This window comes from Rhincodon typus, chromosome 32 (assembly GCF_021869965.1).
Source record: "Rhincodon typus isolate 14 chromosome 32, sRhiTyp1.1, whole genome shotgun sequence".
Classification (NCBI taxonomy): domain Eukaryota; kingdom Metazoa; phylum Chordata; class Chondrichthyes; order Orectolobiformes; family Rhincodontidae; genus Rhincodon; species Rhincodon typus.
Window position 1 is genome coordinate 37,308,127 of NC_063363.1, and position 18,273 is coordinate 37,326,399.

The 18,273-nt window shown below is 40.9% G+C and overlaps 1 protein-coding gene across 1 annotated transcript in view; it reads left to right on the forward strand.

Annotated features, from left to right (window-relative positions):
- Window positions 1-18,273, forward strand: part of endou (endonuclease, polyU-specific) — a 75,240-nt gene that overhangs the window by 47,623 nt on the left and 9,344 nt on the right. The window contains exons 5-6 of the mRNA XM_048615384.1: window positions 12,778-12,891; window positions 14,251-14,357. Coding sequence (XP_048471341.1) covers window positions 12,778-12,891; window positions 14,251-14,357 — 221 coding nt within the window. The remainder of the gene's footprint in view (window positions 1-12,777; window positions 12,892-14,250; window positions 14,358-18,273) is intronic.

The following is an 18,273-nucleotide window of genomic DNA, read 5'->3' on the forward strand; positions in this document are numbered from 1 at the left end:
TGTTATGTCACATTGACTGGTATAGGGTATATGTTTGTCCAACATGCTTTCTGTGAACAAATTTAGCAATTAACTTTGTTTATTCTTTCTTGTATATTCTATCACTTGTGTTACACAAAGTCTTCCAGATGATTCTCTTTGTTAATTGTTTAAATACATCTCCAGGATATGGACCGTAAACCTTTATCTGTTCTGGTTTTGTAAAGTTCATTTTTCTTATTATTTGAGTTTAGGCTCTATTATTAATGTATTTACCTCCATTTGCTTGACCTAGATATGTATTTATCCTGAATGCTTTCAAGTGTGCCTTGGAAGGTATTCTGTATCTTTTTAATGTGGCTTTAATTTGTCTTATCTCTTTCCCCCACCCTTGAATTTGAGCTTTGTGAAATTGGGTACACCGTGTTTAGTCAATAATATCCACAAGTGCCACTTTCCAGTTTCTTTACAATGTTTCATACTTTAATAACAAATGACCCAAATATTACACTACACTATCTTTTTCATCAAACTAATTTTAATAGAAATAGGTCAAAATTCTCCTGATATTTATATAGTCATATAGAGTCAGAGGGCTATACAGAATGGAAACGGCCTAGTCCAATTTGTCAGCATTTGGCCCGTATTCCTCAACGCTTCCTATTCAATATACCCATCCAGATGTCTTTTAAATGTTGTAATTGTACCAGCCTCCATCACTTCTTCTGGCAGCTCATTCCATCCACGCACCACCCTCTGCATCAAAATGTTGCCTTTTAGGTCCCTTTTACATCTTTCCCCTCTCATCTTAAACCTACGCCCTTTGGGTTTGGACTCCACCCACACCAGGAAAAGACCTTGTCTATGTACCCTATCCATGCCTCTCATAATTTTATAAACTCCATCAGGTCACCCCTCAGCCTCCAACTCTCCATGGTAAATAGCCCCAGCCTATTCAGCCTCTCCCTTTAGTTCAAACTCTCCAACCCTGGCAACATCCTTGTAAATCTTTTCTGAACCCTTTCAAGTTTCACAACATCCTTTCTATAGGATGGAGACTAGAATCGCATATCTTTTCAACTCGCTTTCGTCCAGCAAGAAATTCATATTATTTAATATTCAACTGACCATTTATTTTCCATAAGAATATATTGCAAATATGTCACTACATTTTAATCTGACTGTAAAAGATACTGGATTCCTGGAACACTGGGAGGTACAAGTGCATGTGAGTACCTAAGCATTGGTAAGTATCACACAGTAAATTCAGATTCTCATCAAGGCTTTTTTAATCCATTATTTGTCTTTTAGAAATTAATTTTGTGGGATGAATTTGTACAAATTTGTTTCCATCCACTCATTGATACTAAGTTAAAAATAAAAAATAAAAATCATTAATGTCCTCCTGTCACATATTAGATTCTAGGTTCCTTACAAATGTGTATAAATTGCAAATTTATACATGGGTGGCTCAGTGGTTAGCACTGCTGCCTCACAGCACCAGGGACCCGGGTTCGATTCCACCCTCAGGCGACTGTCTGCGCAAACTCCACACATTCTCCTGTGTCTGCGTGGATTTCCTCCGGGTGCTCTGGTTTCCTCCCACAGTCCAAAGATGTGCAGGCTAGGTGGATTGGACATGCTAAATTGCCCATAGTGTTCAGGGATGTGTAGATTTGGTGGGTTATAGTGGGGTGAGTCTGGTGGAATGCTTTGAGGGCCAGTGTGGACTTGTTGGGCCAAAGGACCTGTTTCCACACTGTAGGGATTCTATGATTCAAATTGTGCTTATCCATCTGTATTTAAGTGCTCACATTTTGTGTCAGCAGCTGAAGAAACTTTCCAAGTTTCTCTTAAAAATCATCATTGCCTTGCTGTCATTAGACACTGAATTTATTTTAAAAACAAGCACTGCTGAAAACTATTTGTGATCTGCTCATGCACATTCAGATCATGGTGGGCAACACACAAAAGTTTGTGTCCACATCATTTGAATGGTTGTGGCTGTCATCCAGCAAGTACATCAGAAATAAGAAATCAAGAAATTTTCTTGACCAGCTCACTGAAGAACAAGATGGCAGACAAATACTGCTGTATGAGGACCTCCAGAGCAAATGGGAGAGGACTAAATGGGCATGTACAGATATACCTATAAATGAGTACCACTATGGTGTATGAAGAGAAAAAAGATTAGTGAAGACAAATATATGTCCCTTGCAATCAGAAACAAGGAATTTAAAATGGAGAACAAAGAAATGGCAAAACAATTAAATATTTTGGTTTGTGTTCACAAAGGAGGACACAAATAGCACCCCAAACATTTTGAGGAACATGTGGTCTAGTAAGAAAAAGGAATTGAAGGAAATCAATATTAGTTGGGAAATGGTGTTGGAAAACATAACGGGGTTGAAGGCCAACAAAACAAAATCTACATCCTAGAATATTTGTGGAAGTAGTCCTAGAAATAGTGGATGCATTAGTGGTCATCTTTCAAGATGCTATAAACTCTAGCTACCTTTCATCCATAGGAACTGTTCTAATGTAACCTCACTATTTTAAAAAGGAGGTCAAGGAAAAATCAACCAGTTAACCTGAAATTGATTGCAGAGAAACTGCTAGAGCCCATTATACAAGATTTAAAAGCAGAGCACTTGGAAAAAAAGTGACAAATTTGGACAGAGTCAGCATAGTTTTACAAAAACAAATCTATTGGAATTTCTTTGAGACAGTAACTAGTAGAGTTAAGGGGGGGACCATTGCATATGGTTTACTTGGAGTTGTAGAAGATTTTCAATATGTTTATATATGTGAATTGGGAGTAGTGTGCTTGCATGGATATAGAACTGGCTGGCAGACAGGAAACACAAGTAAGAATAAACGAGTTGTCTTTTGAGTAACAACCAGTGACCAGTATGATACCACAGCGATTAGTATTAGGATTCCAGCTATTCACAATATATATTGATGATTTTGCTGAGCAAACTGAATGCAATATCCCTAAATTTGTAGAGCTAATAGAGCTGGGCAGGAGGATGAATTGCATTGAGGATGCAAAGGATGCTCAGTGAGAGTTGGACAAGTTGAGAGAGTGGGCAAACATATGGCAGATGAAGTATAGTGTGTATAAATGAGAGATTATCTATTTTAGTAGCAAAGGCAGGAAGGCAGGCTATTATCCGATGGATTGAGACAGGGGAGGTGCAACGAGAACTTGGTGTCTTTTTACACCAGTTGCTGAAAGTCAGTATGCAATGTGCAGCAGACAGTGAAAAAGGTAAATGGTATGTTGACTGTCATAGCGAGATAATTTGAGTAGAGATGTCTTGCTGCAATTGTACACAGTCTAAAGATATGGAGTAGGCCATTTAGGGCCGAGGTATGACATTTAGGAAGGTAGGAAAGGGTGGAAGAGTGGCTTTGTTAATTACAGATGATAATAATAGCAAATTAGGTTATTCATAGTGTTAAGGATTTAAAGAGGGCAAATTTCTTGAAGTGTTTCCAGGAGAGCTTTTTGTATTCATATGTAGAAGGCCAAATGAGAGACACTCAGTGCTGGATCAGGTTCAACGGAAAGAACATAGAACATAGAACATTACAGCGCAGTACAGGCCCTTCGGCCCTCGATGTTGCGCCGACCTGTGAAACCAATCTGAAGCCCATCTAACCTAAACTATTCCATTATCATCCATATGTTTATCCAATGATCATTTAAATGCCCTTAAAGTGGGCGAGTCTACTATTTTTGCAGGCAGGGCATTCCACGCCCTTACTACTCTCTGAGTAAAGAACCTACCTCTGACATCTGTCCTATATCTACCACCCCTCAATTTAAAGCTATGTCCCCTCGTGCTAGCCATCACCATCCGAGGAAAAAGGCTCCCACCGTCCACCCTATCTAATCCTCTGATCATCTTGTATGTCTCAATCAAGTCACCTCTTAACCTTCTTCTCTCTAATGAAAACAGCCTCAAGACCCTCAGCCTTTCCTCATAAGACCTTCCCTCCATACCAGGCAACATCCTGGTAAATCTCCTCTGCACCCTTTCCAATGCTTCCACATCCTTCCTATAATGCGGTGACCAGAACTGTACACAATACTCCAAGTGCGGCCGCACCAGAGTTTTATACAGCTGCAACATGACCTCATGGCTCCGAAACTCAATCCCTCTACCAATAAAACCTAACATACTGTACGCCTTCTTAACAACCCTATCAACCTGGGTGGCAACTTTCAGTGATCTATGCACATGGACACCGAGATCTTTCTGCTTATCCACACTACCAAGAATCTTACCATTAGCCCAGTACTCTGTATTCCTGTTACTCCTTCCAAAGTGAATCACCTCATACTTATCCGCATTAAACTCCATTTGCCACCTCTCAGCCCAGCTCTGCAGCTTATCTATGTCCCTCTGTAACCTGCAACATCCTTCCGCACTATCCACGACTCCACCAACTTTGGTGTCATCCGCAAATTTACTAACCCATCCTTCTACGCCCTCATCTAGGTCATTTATAAAAATGACAAACAGCAGTGGCCCCAAAACAGATCCTTGAGGTACACCACTAGTAACTGAACTCCAGGATGAACATTTCCCATCAACCACCACCCTCTGTCTTCTTCCAGCTAGCCAATTTCTGATCCAAACCGCTAAATCACCCTCAATCCCATGCCTCCATATTTTCTGCAATAGAAGCTGGACAAATGTGGCAGTGTGGGACCATTTAGGCGATAGCGACCACAATACAATACGGTTCATGTTTGCTCTGGACAAGGAAAAAGATGGCCTGTAAGGGACAGCTTTAGATTCGGGGAAGGCAAATTTCATTAAAATAAAGCTGGATCTGGCCACAGTAGACCGTGAACAGCTCCTTGCAGATGAGTCTACAGCAGAGCAATTAGGGGGCATTCAAAAAGGAACTGGGAAGAGTACAGACCAATATGTACCCTTTTGAGGGAAATGTAGGAGCAAGAAGTTCAGAGAACTCAGAGATGTCTAGTACAGTTTAGGACTAGATGAGGAAGAGTAGGCTTTTAGCAAATCCAAAGGGAGCAATTCAGTTGAGTCTGTAGAGCAAGTGCAGGAAGGAATTAAGAAAGCAATTAGAAGAGCAAAAACAGGGCATTAAAAAAAGACTTGTAAACAGGATTAGGGAGAATCCTAAGATATTTTATAAATACAATAAAGGGATGAGTAGGTAAAGAGCAGGAGCAATCAGGGACTGAAGGGGCAACCTGTGTGTGAAGCTGCAGGATATTGGAAAGGTGTTAAATGAATACTTCTCTCTGGTCTTCACTCTGGAAAGGGAGAACGTAGGTATGGAATTCAGGAAATGAGACTGTGAGGAACTTGCACAGATTGACATTGAAAGTGAGGAGGTATTGGAGACTTAGAACAGACAAATTCCTTGGCCCGGATGAATAGCACCCCAGGCTACTGTGGGAGGCAAGGCAGGAAATTGCAGGGGCTCTGTCACAAATTTTTAATTCCTCTTGGCCACAGGGGAAATGCCAGGAGGATGGCTAATGTGGTTCCACTTTTTAAAAGGAGTGGTAAAAGCAAACCAGGAAATTATAGACTGATGAGGCTCATGTCAGTGATAGGGAAACTATTAGAGAAAATTCTGAAGGAGTGAAGTAGTATCCACTTGGAAAGACATGGCTTTGTCAGAGGGAGGTCATGCCTAACAAATTTGTTACAATTTTTTGAAAATGTGATCAAGTGTGTGGATGAGTGAAGTTCAGTTGATGTAGTTTATATGGATATTAGCAACACTTTCAACAAGGTCACATATGAGACTGCTTGAGAAGGTTAAAGCACATTAAAGGGGGAGTCTTGGCAAGATAAATCACAAACTGGCTTAGTAAATGGGACACAAAGGGTTGTGGTGGAAGGCTGTTTGAATGACTGAGGCTGGTGTCTAGCGGTGTACCACAAGGATCGATACTGAGACCCTTATTGTTTGTTATATACATAAATTATGTAGATGAAAATGGGGGGTTGGGGGGATTGTTAAGCAAATTTGCAGACAACATCAAGATTGGTAGCGTGGTTAATAGTGAAGATGGTTTTAGGTTACAGGAAGATATAGATGGGTTGGTCAGATGGCCAGACAGTGTTTAACGCTGATCATAGAATCATATTATAGAATCCCTACAGTGTGTAAATAGGCTATTTGGCCCAAAAAGTCCATACTGACTCTCCAAAGAGCACCTCACCCTTAACCTATCCCTGTAACCCTCTATTTCCCATGGTTAATTTGCTTAAGCTACACATCCCTGGACACTATGGGCAATTTAGAATGGCCAATCCAACTAACCTGCACATCTTTGGACTGTGGGAGGAAACAGAGCACCTGGAGGAAACCCATGCAGACACGGGGAAAACATACTCCACATAGACAGTCACCCGAGGCTGGAATTGAACCCAGGTCCCTGGCACTGTGAGGCAGCAGTGTTAATCACTGAGTCATCGTGTTGCCCCCTGATAAGTGTGAGGTGATACACTTTGGAAGAAGAAACAAGATGAGGGAATATTCAATGAATGGCAGGACACGGGCTAGCTTAGAGGAACAGAGGGATCTTGGGGTAATTACTCACAGATTACTAAAATCAGCAGAGCATGTGAATAAGATAGTTAAGAAGGCATATGGGACACCTGCTTTCATCAGTCGTGGCATAGAATATAAGAGCAAGGAGGTAATGTTGGAGCTGTACAGAGAGATGGTCAGGCCACAGCTGGAGTACTGTGTGCAGTTCTGGTCACCTCACTATAGAAAGCATGTGATAGCACTAGAGGGGTTCTAGAGGAGGTTCACCAGGATGTTGCCTGGGTTGGAGAAATTGAGCTGTAAGGAGAGACTAGATAAGCTTGGATGGTTTGCTTTAGAGTTTAGACTGAAGGGAACAAGATTATGAGGGGTCTGGACAGGGTGAATAGAGAGCAGCTGCTCCCCTTGGTTGAGACAATCATGAGAGGGCATTCTTTTAGGGTAAGAGGCAGGAGATTCAGAGGGGATTTGGGAAAAACTTCTTCATTCAGTGGGTGGTGCAAAACTGGAATGCACTGCCTGGGAATGTAGAGGAGGCTGGAAAACTTACAAGCTTCAAAAAATATTTGGATGAGTACTTCAAATATAATAACATTCAAAAATATGGGACAAATGCAGGAAATTGGGATTAGCGCTCTTTTATTGTGGTAGTTATGTCAGCACAGACTTAATGGCTGAAGAGGCCTTTCTGCACTGCATGAATCTATTTATAGGCACAATGAGGAATTGCCTAAATTCAGGAAGCCAGGGTATAGAAGCAGTCTGGGATAGACATGAGGAATGATGAAGGCAAGAGGCCACTTGTGGGATTTGGGTGCAGGCTCCCTAACAGTAATAGCTTAGTGGAACAGGATATCAAGGAAGATATGATGGGAGCTTATCAAAAGGATACAGCAATTAACATGGAGGAGTTTCAACCTACTAATAGACTGGAAAAATCAGGTGTGCAAAAATAGACCAGAGGAGGAATTCATTGAATGTTTTCAGGGTAGTTTGTATACCTGTGTGTTTATGGCACCAACCCAGGAACCAGGCTATACTAGACATGGCTTTAACCAATGAGATAGGATTAATTATTGACTTTATAGTGAAAGCACTCTGGGTAGCAGTTACCATATTATAATTGAATTTTGCACAGAGTTCAAGGGAGAGAAGGGTGGGTAGAAATCAACTAATTTGAATTTAAATAAGGGCAATTATGAGAGTGTAAAAGCAGAGCTATTGAAAGTGAGCTGGCAATTTAGGTTAAGGGATAGGTCAATAGAGATTTGGTGGCAATAACGTAAGTGGATATTCCAGAGAACACAGGATAGGTAAGTTCCAACAATAAGAAAAATTCATACGCATGGGTAATGTGTGACATGTTGAAATCTGGAGGGCCTTTTTTGTTCTTAAAATAAAACTTTTTTTAAAAACAGGATGGGACTAAGTTCCAAAGCACTCAGGCCAGCCTTTCAGTCAGCCTACACGTGCAGCACTCTGAACTCTTTGCAGGGGTAACAGACCTGAAGAAAAATTAGGCAACATTGGGCACTTTTTCCCAAGCAAGTTTTGAGGATCCAGGAACTTTTTCAACTCTGTGCTTCAGGCTCTGGAGTGAAAATTCTGGTCTGGGTGAAAATCAAGTAGGTTTAGTGTATATTATTGACAGACCAGAACTGGCTACATTTTATCTTTGTTGGAGCAGCAATCTGCTACTAGAATAATTTTAAGGTTCATTTTTATCTGTGTTCCTGCCATTGTCTTTGTGTACTACAGTCCTTATCAAGTAACTTGATAAAAATTACCTACAGGCTACTTCTAGTATTTATATGTAAGGAGACTTATCTATGGCAATTTGCTTATTCCATAGTAAATTGCTAAGTTCTGGAGAACCCCACAGTATTACAGATGAAATTTAAAATAGTTGGAATTCAGAATGAGCTTACCAACTGGGGGAAGTTTGTTTTTCAGACTGGAACCTATGACCAGTGGAGTTCCACAAGGATCAGTACTGCGTCCACTTTTGTTTGTTATTTTTATAAATGTTTTCTTTGAGAATATAGGAGGCATGGTTAGTAAGTTTGCAGATGACACCAAAATTGGTAGTGTAGTGGACAGTGAAGAATGTTATCTAAGATTACAAAGAGATCTTGATTAATTGGGTCAATGAGCTGAGGAATGGCAGGTGGAGTTCAATCTGGATAAATATGAAGCATTGCATTTTGGTAAAAGAAGCAAGGACAGGACTTGTATAATTAACGATAGAGTCCTGGGTAGTGTTGTAGAACAGAGACCTAGGGTTTCAGGTTCATAATTCTTTGAAATTTGCATCACAGGGTGGTTAAGAAGGCATTTAGCGCACTTGCCTTCATTGCTCAGATTTTTTGAGTATAGGAATTGAGAGTTCATGTTGAGATTGTAAAGATGTTAGTGAGGCCTCTTCTGGAATACTGTGCGCAGTTCTGGTCATTCGCTTATAGGAAAGATACTATTAAACTGGAGAGGGTTCAGAAAAAAAATTTCAGCATGTTGCTAGGAATGGAGAGTTTGAGTTACAGGAGAAGTTGAATAGGCTGGGGCCTTTTTCACTGGAACGTAGGAGGTTGAGGGGTGACCTTTATAGAGGTTTTATAAAATCACACGGGGCACAGATAAGTTGAATACCAAAGGTCTTTTCCCTAAGGTGGGGGAGTTCAAAACTAGGGGGCATATTTTTAAGGTGAGAGGACAAAGATTTACAAAGGAAATGAGGGGCAACTTTTTTTTTACACAGAGTCGTTAGTGTATGGAATGAACTGCTAGAGGAAAATGGTGGATGCAGGTACAGTTACAAAGTTTAAAAGACATTTGGACAGATACATAAATAGGAAAGGTTTGGAGGAATATGGGCCAAGTGCAGGCAGGTGGGACTAGTTTAGTTTCGGAATATGGCGTGGACTAATTGGACTGAAGGATCTGTTTCTATGCTGTGTGACTCTGACTCCTCTTGCTATGAAGGCTAAAAAACAGGATTTGCCTTCTTTACTGCCTGATGCATTTGCACACTTACTTTTAGCGATTGGTACACAAAGACACCCAGGTCTTGTTGAATATTCTCCTTTCTCAATTTATAGCCCTTCAAATAATAATCTGCCTTCCTACTTTTGCTACCAAAGTGGATAACCTCACATTTATCCACATTATATTGCATCTTCCATACATTCGCCCACTTGGTCAACTTGTCCATTTCCCATTAAACATCTCTGCATCTACCTCACAGCTCACCCTTCTAATCCAGTCATGTGTCATCTGCAAATTTTGAGGTATTTGATTTAGTTCCCTCATCTAAGTCATTAACCTGCATCGTGAATAGCTGGAGTCCTTGTTTTGATTCCTGTGGCACCTAGTAGTCACTGCCTGCCAATCAGAGAAAGACCCATTTATTCCTACTCTTTGTCTGCTAACCATTTTCTATCCATCTCAATACATTGTCCCAGTTCCATGCACTTTAATTTTACACTTTATTCATTTACATGGAATTTTGTTAAAAGCTTTCTGCAGGTCCAAATAATAGCTCACCCTGATCAACTCTACAAGTTACATCCTCGAAAAATTCCAAAAGATTCATCAAGTATGATTTCTCATCTCCATGAAGATTGTGGCTGATTCTACCTCAGTTTCTAAGTGCTCTGCTATAAAAATCCTTGGTAATAGACTCTAGCATGTTGCCTACTACCGATGCAGCTTCACTGGTCTATATTCCCTGTTTACACTCTGTCTCCCATTTTAAATAGTGAGGTTACATTAATTGCTCTCCAATCTGTAGAAATTGTTCCAGAGTGTTATGGACCAGACTAAGCCCCCTAAAAATATAGCAAGGGGATAGCCTAGACCCAAACTTTTTCTAAAAAAAAGGCAAGTATATGATACTACATTCCAGATGTGATTTGATTGGTCAGCCACTAGGCTTTAAGCAAAACACATTTTATTCTTACAGCACAGTTAAAATAAAATTCAAAAAAGAATTGGCATAACTTTAACTGCATTAAAATACTTAACAAATATCATTTAACTATTAATCAATCACCTGTTCCAGTATAGCAGCATCCCATAAACATACCCTTGGTAAAGACAAATTCAGAAAACAGAATTTCCTCACATGCTATCTCCCTTCCAGTCCAGAAGAAAGGAACACTAAAAGAAACAATCTAACAACAGAGAGAGAGCTGTATCTATCAACTTCAACAGACAACTCCAAACCTCAACTGAAAGCAAAACTATGACCATGGGTTTGTGTGAGGCTGACTCCACCACTCATACTTCTTTTGTTTAATCTTTAAAAACACTCAGGGGGCTCAAAGTTGTTTACCCACTGCTTCTGAAGCAGACATTCCAACACTGCTGCAGCAACACCGCTCTGCAAGAGAAACAGCACAGAACAAATCTCTCTTAAAGACTTAAATAACTGCTCAGAGGCCAGGCCCCATCACCCTTTATTTACCTGTGCACAGTACACTGGCTACGGCCAGCCAGCTCGGAGTCAGTCACAACTGAGGAGATTCTAATCTTCTGGTTATCTTGGTCAGCCAAGGCTTTCCTGGTTGACTGATGTTAACAACTCCATCAACCTGGTCCCAGTCACTACAAAGACAGTACTGTCACAAAAGTCTAAAGAATCTTGGAAGATGACCATCAATGCATCCACTACTTCTAAGACCAATACCCGAACTACTTTGGGGTGTAGACTATAAGTCTATGGGGATTTATTAGCCTTCAACCCCCTTAATTTCTCCAAGACCACTTCTCTACTAATACAGATTTGCTTCAGCTCCTCCCTCTCACTGAACCCTGTGTGCCCATCATTTCTAGTGCATTATTCATGTCCTCCTTTATGAAGATAGAAATGAAATAGAAATTTAGTTTGTCAGCCATTTCTTTGTACATTGCTACTACATAGGCCATGAAGCAGTGGGAAAGATATAGAAGCACAAATCTGCAAGCAAATTAGACAGTGGTTTAAAAGCTATAATTTCTTCTTTGTATTCACATGGGATGGGGGCATTGCTGGCTGGACAAGCATATATCCCCTATCCCTAGGTGCCTTTGAGAAAAAGCAAAAGTAAGCTGCCTTCTTGAACCAATGCAGTCCATTTAATGTATGGACACCCACGATGCTGTTAGGGAAGGGATTCCAAGATTATGATCCAGTGATACTAAAGAAATGACAAAATATTTCCAAGTCTGCATGGTGAGTTGCTTGGAGTTGAACTTGCAGGTAGTGGCATTCCTGTAAATCTGCCCTTGTTGTTCTAGATAGAAGAGGTCATAGGTTTGGAAGGTGCTGCTTAAGGAGCCTTGGTGAATTTCTGCAGTGCATCTTATAGATGGTATACACTGCTGCCACTGAGCATTGGTGGTGGAGGGACTGCATGTTTGAGAATGTGGTGCTAATCAGACCCTGGCAGAACTCAAATTGAGTTTCAATGAGCAGCTTATTAATCTAAATGTTTTCCCACCGATTAGGTTAAACCAATTGGTCTGTAGTTGCTAGGTTTATTCTAACATCCGCTTTTGAGCAAGAGTGGAACATTTTCAGTTCTCCAGACCTCTGACACCTTATCTGGGTCTGATGCAGATTGGAAGACCTTGGTCTCTGCAAATTCCATCCTTTGTGATGTAAACTGTGTGATATATATAAATGATGTATTTTAATATTTACCACCGATGCTCAGCGTCAGATGGCCATTCACACTGTACCAGCTGCAGCCGAAGAATAGATTGTTAAGGTTAACATCGAACTACAACCACATCCACAGCCATACCATTTTTAAAAAAGGCAATTAGAATATCATGCCTTTTAAAAAAGTATTCTGTTTGTCTATTCTTATGACTACAGTAAATAACTTCACTTCTCCACATTATGCATAATCCACTGTCTTATTGCACTCTTGCTTAACCGGTTTATCTCTTTGCGACCTTTCTGTGCTATCCTCACACTTTACATCCCACCTACGTTGTATTGTCATCAAACCTGGAGACATTACTCGCTGTCTCTTAGTTAAAGTAATAAAATTGTAAATAGATGGAGCCCCAACACTCACCCTTGTGACACTCTGTCATATGGAAAATATTGTTGTCTCTATGATTCCTATCTATTAACCAGTCCTTTATTCATGCTAATATTATTATTCCTAATTCTTTGAGACCTTATCTTGCCCACTAATCTTCTGTGCGACACCTATTGAAAATCTTTTATATCATATGTCTTATTTCTGTTCACAGAGATGTACAATTCCATCACAGAATTTGAGGAGGACCTGAAGAAGATGTGGTTTGGTCTCTACTCTAGAGCCAACAACGTTCTTGATTCCAGTGGCTTTGAACATGTGTTTTCAGGTATGCAATGGTTTTGAAAAGTCTGGGTAAACTCCTCACAGCCAATAGTGAATTTGCAGCACCTGACATTGAAAATCACCACCACACCTCGAATATACAGATTAGCTGTAGCAGCCCAAAAGCTCAAAATGGGGTTTAACAAGTTGCATCTTTACCAATCGCACACACAGTATACTTTCTCCATCAGATTCTTCATCACACATTCAGCACAAGATTCACCATCACACGCTCACCAACTCATTCACTTTTAGATTCAAAATTGTTCATAATTTTGAACACCTTATAAGGCCTAATTTTAATCTTCTCTACTCCAAAACAACAGAGTATTCTCAAAGTCCTACTTCCAAAAATAAATGGTAATGGTTTACCCTTGTCTAATTTACTACTTTGTCTTCATTTTGTACACTTCTACCAAATATTCCCTCAACCTCCTTTGTTTAAAGGATAACCTTAACACCTCTAACCTCACCATCTAATTAAAATATCCCATCCCAGAAACTATACTGGTAAATCTTCTCTGCACCCTCTCAAGAACCCTTACATCCATCTTAAACCAGACGTGGATACCGTACTCTGTAGGGTGGCCTAGTGGTTAGCGCTAATGCCTCACAGCACCAGGAACCCAGGTTCAATTCGAGCCTTGGATGACTGTCTGTACAAAGTTTGCGTATTCTCCCGGTGTCTGTGCGGGTTTGCTTCAGTTTCCTCCCATGGTCCAAAGATGTGCAAGTTAGGTGGATTGGACATCCTAAATTACAGGGTTACAGGGATAGGGTGGAGTGTGGATCTGGGTGGGATGCTCTTTTGGAGGGTCGATGTGACTTGTTGGGCCGAATGGCCTGCTTTCATGCTGTAGGGATTCTATATTTTCTGACTAATGATAAATAACAAAAGAATCTTTCCAGCTCAGAGGAAAATCAACCCTCCACTGGTTGGAGATACAAAGGATGACAGTTGTGGTTGTGGGAGACAAATTGCCTGAATCCTTAGGGCTTTGGCACAGAATTTTCAGGGTAGTGTCTTAGGCCATTCTCTAGCTACTTCATCCTGACCTTCCTTCCTTCATAACAGCCAAGTGCTAGAAAAATTAAACTAGAGTAGATATGTACTTGATAAAATGAGAGACCTCTTTCCATACTTTAAAACTCTATGATTTCATAAGATCAGATTTGAGACGTTCTCTACTGATAGCACCATTACAGCCTGAACTATTACATCAACTTTTATGAGCTATGCTTTACACTCACCAGCTTCTACATTGCCGATCACTCAGAGCTGACCAGCTATAGTTTGGTTTATTGGGGTTTGCTGTTCTCTGTCATCTAAGGATTAATTCACACAAAATTGTTTTGGAAACAGGTGAAGTGAAGAGAGGAAAGGTGTCTGGGTTCCACAGTTGGATCCGCTTCTACCTTGCTGAACAGAGTGGTGAACTGAACTATTACAGTTACAACTATGACGGGCCAGTGAGTGATTGAGCTTGAAAGAGCATTTGACCACAATCTAACAACATCACATTTCTCTCTCACATCCTTTCCCTTCCCTTCAAATCTCAGAAGGCTAATTGGTTGAATTAGTCCTTTGGTGTTCTCATGGAAAGGGGAAAATTTCTCAAGTATGAAGCTTAACCTGCTGGTGGAGGCTTCTCTGGATTGCAGCACCAATCCTTTCACCACCTCAGGAAGGATGGAAGCTCTGTAGATTGACTTTTGCTTTGACCATGTAGTCAGGTGTACTGCACCTTGGACCTCAATCTGAATGTGAACTAGATCATTTGTGTGGTCCAATCATACCTCACATTGGTAATTGCAATGCACTAGGAAAAGAGTGAAAAGATAATTTAGAGGTATCACCCCAGCCTTTAATCAACCTCTTGAAAACTGGTGGCTTCTGTGTCATTGATTGGAAACAGAGGTGGAATGCGATGAACGCAGTTTCCATGTTCCTGTCCATGTCTACTGCATTACAGACCCTGCACCGCGGGGACTCCCCAGGGTAATGTGAAAGGCTGATGATGTCACCTGATGTTGTCCACACGAAGATGCAGGTTTGTCTATGTATAGTAAGGCTGAATACCTATAGAATCCCGACAGTGTGGAAACAGGTTATTTGGCCCAACAAGTCCACACCGACCCTCCGAAAAGCATTCCACCCAGACTCAAACCTCTACCCTATCCCTGTAACCCTGCGCTTCTCATGGCTAACCCACCTTGCCTTCACATTCCTGGACACTATGGGCAATTTAGCATGGCCAATCCACCTAACCTGCACATCTTAGACTGTGGGAGGAAATTGGAGCACCCGGCAGAAACCCACACAGACACGGTGAGAACATGCAAATTCCACACAGAGAGTCACCCAAGGGTGGGATTGAACTCGGGTCCCTGGCACTCGAGACTCCCTGACGCTCCAAACTCAGAATTTACTAAGTGAGTGAATCTAGGAAATTAAGTGAGGAGAGGGTGCTGTTCTGGTCCAACAGCAAGAGCCAATCACGGTGAGACCTGAGAGCTGAAACCTGAAGGCATTTACTGATGATTGATGAGTTTTAAATATATTTAGTCTCTCTAAACTGGACGAGTAGTTTAAACTGTACTAGAGAGGTATAAGGATTATACTAAATTTAAAGTATATTTAATTGAACTCTCATACCATAAATAGAAATCTTCATTAATCTTTCTTAACTTGAAACCTACTTAGTTAAACAGAATAAGGATGGCAGGGCAGGTGACATGTTGCAGCTGTCTCACATGGAAGCTGCTGGATACCAGTGTGATCCACAGCAGTTAAAACAGCATTAAATGTCTGTTACTCTAGGAACTTTGTCTTAGAGATGATGAACTGGACTCTGAGATTCAGAGACTGATGCATAAGAGAAAGGGAAAGATTAACTGAATCCTTTGTTCCAGAAGACAGTGAGACACCTTAAGTTTGGTCGATCAGATTTGCTGCATGTTGTTGTAGTGGAGAGTGAGACTGTAAGAGAGGCAGAAATGTGGATCCAGAAGGTAACAATGGAAGAGCACTAGTCCTTGAAATTGTTCAACAAGTTTGAAGCTCTTGCAGCTTCCATGTCAAGAAAGCTGCTGCCAGATGGATAAGCAAACACCACCTTGGTGCAAGGAACCATTCCAGTGAAGGGAGTGAAAAGGAATGTAGTTACACCGGAGGATTAAATATTCAGATGAGAAGGGAGTTAAGTAGATAGATACTGTTCTCTTTATCCGAGAGCTTTGAGTACTGGTTCTGGTGTCTGCCAAGTCCCAAGTTAAGGGCACCTTCTTAGAGCTAGAAATTAACTTGAAATGGGAAGAGAAGGATTCAGTTTTGGTGCTCCACGTGGTTACCAACAATGTAGATAGGATTAAGGAAAAAAGGTTCTGTTGAGGGAATGAGCAGCAAGAGACTAAATTGAAAAGTAGAACCGTGAAAGTAATAATCTCTGTATTACTATGTGAGTCATGAGCAAATTGACATATGGTAAATAATAGAGTGCAGTGTGTGGCTCAGATTAATGTGGGAGAAATGAATGGGTTTTGATTCATCGGCACTGACAGTGGGTTTAGGGAAGGTGAGAACTGTGGTGTTGGGACAGCCTTCAATCGAACCATGCTTGGTAAATCATATGATTTGGGCTGTTGACAGGGCTTTAAACTTAACGGGGGGGGGGGGGGGGGGGGAAAGAGTTTGCATGCAGGCAAGTTTGGACAATTAAGGAGAAAAAGGACCGTGTTATTATGACTAAAGATAACCAGAGTTTAACAGGAAGAGAATAGGGAATCTGGTCAAAATGGAGACAATGGTCAAAAGACAGAATTAAAACATCTTTATTTAAATGTGCACAGCAATCCAAAGAAGATTGATGAATTGATAGCAGAAATAGAAGTAATTAGAGATGATATGAAAGCCATTAAAAGAGACCTCTTACAAAGTGACCACATTGAGAATCTGGGTATTCAGAGCTATTTGACATGTTAGAAGGGCAAGAAGAAAGGAAAAGGAGGTGAGGTCATTCTATTAATAAAGGATGAGATCAGTACAGTAGTGATTTTTTGTTTCAGAGGATCACAATGTTGAATCAGTTTGGATGAGGCTAAGGAATATGAAAGCAAAGAAGGTAGAGTGAGCAGGCTAGAGGTCCCTTGGATGTAGCTACTCCACTCCACTCCACCCCATCCTGCCTCAAAACCCAGGGGATTCAAACCTGGATCCCCAGAACATTATTTGAGTTTCAAGATTAATTGCCTAGCAATAATACCACTACATCATCACCTCCTTTAATGGCTTAGTGGTATTATTGCTAGGCAATTAATCCAGAGACTCAGATAATGCTCTGGGGACCCAGGTTCAAATCTTGCCACAGCAGATAGTGGAATTTGTATTCAATGCAAAATATCTGCAAATACGAACCTACAATGACAATGGGACTATTGTCAAAAAACCTGTCCAGATCACTAATGTCCTTCCAGAAAGGAAATCTGCCATTCTCACCTAAAATCTAGTTTACAGGTGAATCCAGAGCTGCAGAGATATGATTGACTCTCATCTACCTTCTGAAATGGCCTAGCAAGCTACTCAGTTGTATCAATTACTATGAAGTCTCAACAAAGAAATTAAACTGGCCACCTAGCACTGACCTAAGCACCAGAAAATACAACAGCAGAAAATGCCCTGTCAACCCTACAAAAGTCCTCATTACTAACATGTGGGGGCTAGCACCAAATTGGGAAAAATGTCTCACAGGCTAGTCAAGCAACAACCTGACAGTCATACTCATTGAATCATACTTTACTGACAATTTCCCAGGCGCCACTATCACTATCCTGGATATGTCCTACCAGCAGGACAGACCCAGCAGAGAGCCAAATGTCAAGCAGAGGGCAAAGTGTTGTATAGTTGGGAGGGAGTTGCCCTGGGAGACCTCAACACTGATTCCAGACTCCATGAACTCTTATGGCTTCAGGTTAAATATGGGAAAGGTAACCTCCTGCTGATTACCACGTACTGTTCCCCCTCAGGTAATTCATCAGTACTCCTCCATGTTGAACAACACCTGGAGGAGCCATTGAGGATGGCAAGGGTTTTTTTTTCTTTAATAATTATTCATTGACGGGATTTCTAGGTCATTGGTTAGGCCAGAATTTATTGCACAGATGCCCAGAAGACAGTTAACAGTCAACCACATTGGAAATGATGGCAATTTCCTTCCCTAAAAGGACATTACTGAACCAGATGGGTTTTTCCTGACAATCAGCAATGAATTCATGGTCATCTTTAGTCTCTTAATTCCAGATTTTCTTTTATTGAATTCAGATTCTATCATTTGCCTGGGTGGGATTTGAACCTAGGTCCCCAGAACATTAGAGATAGTAGGAACTGCAG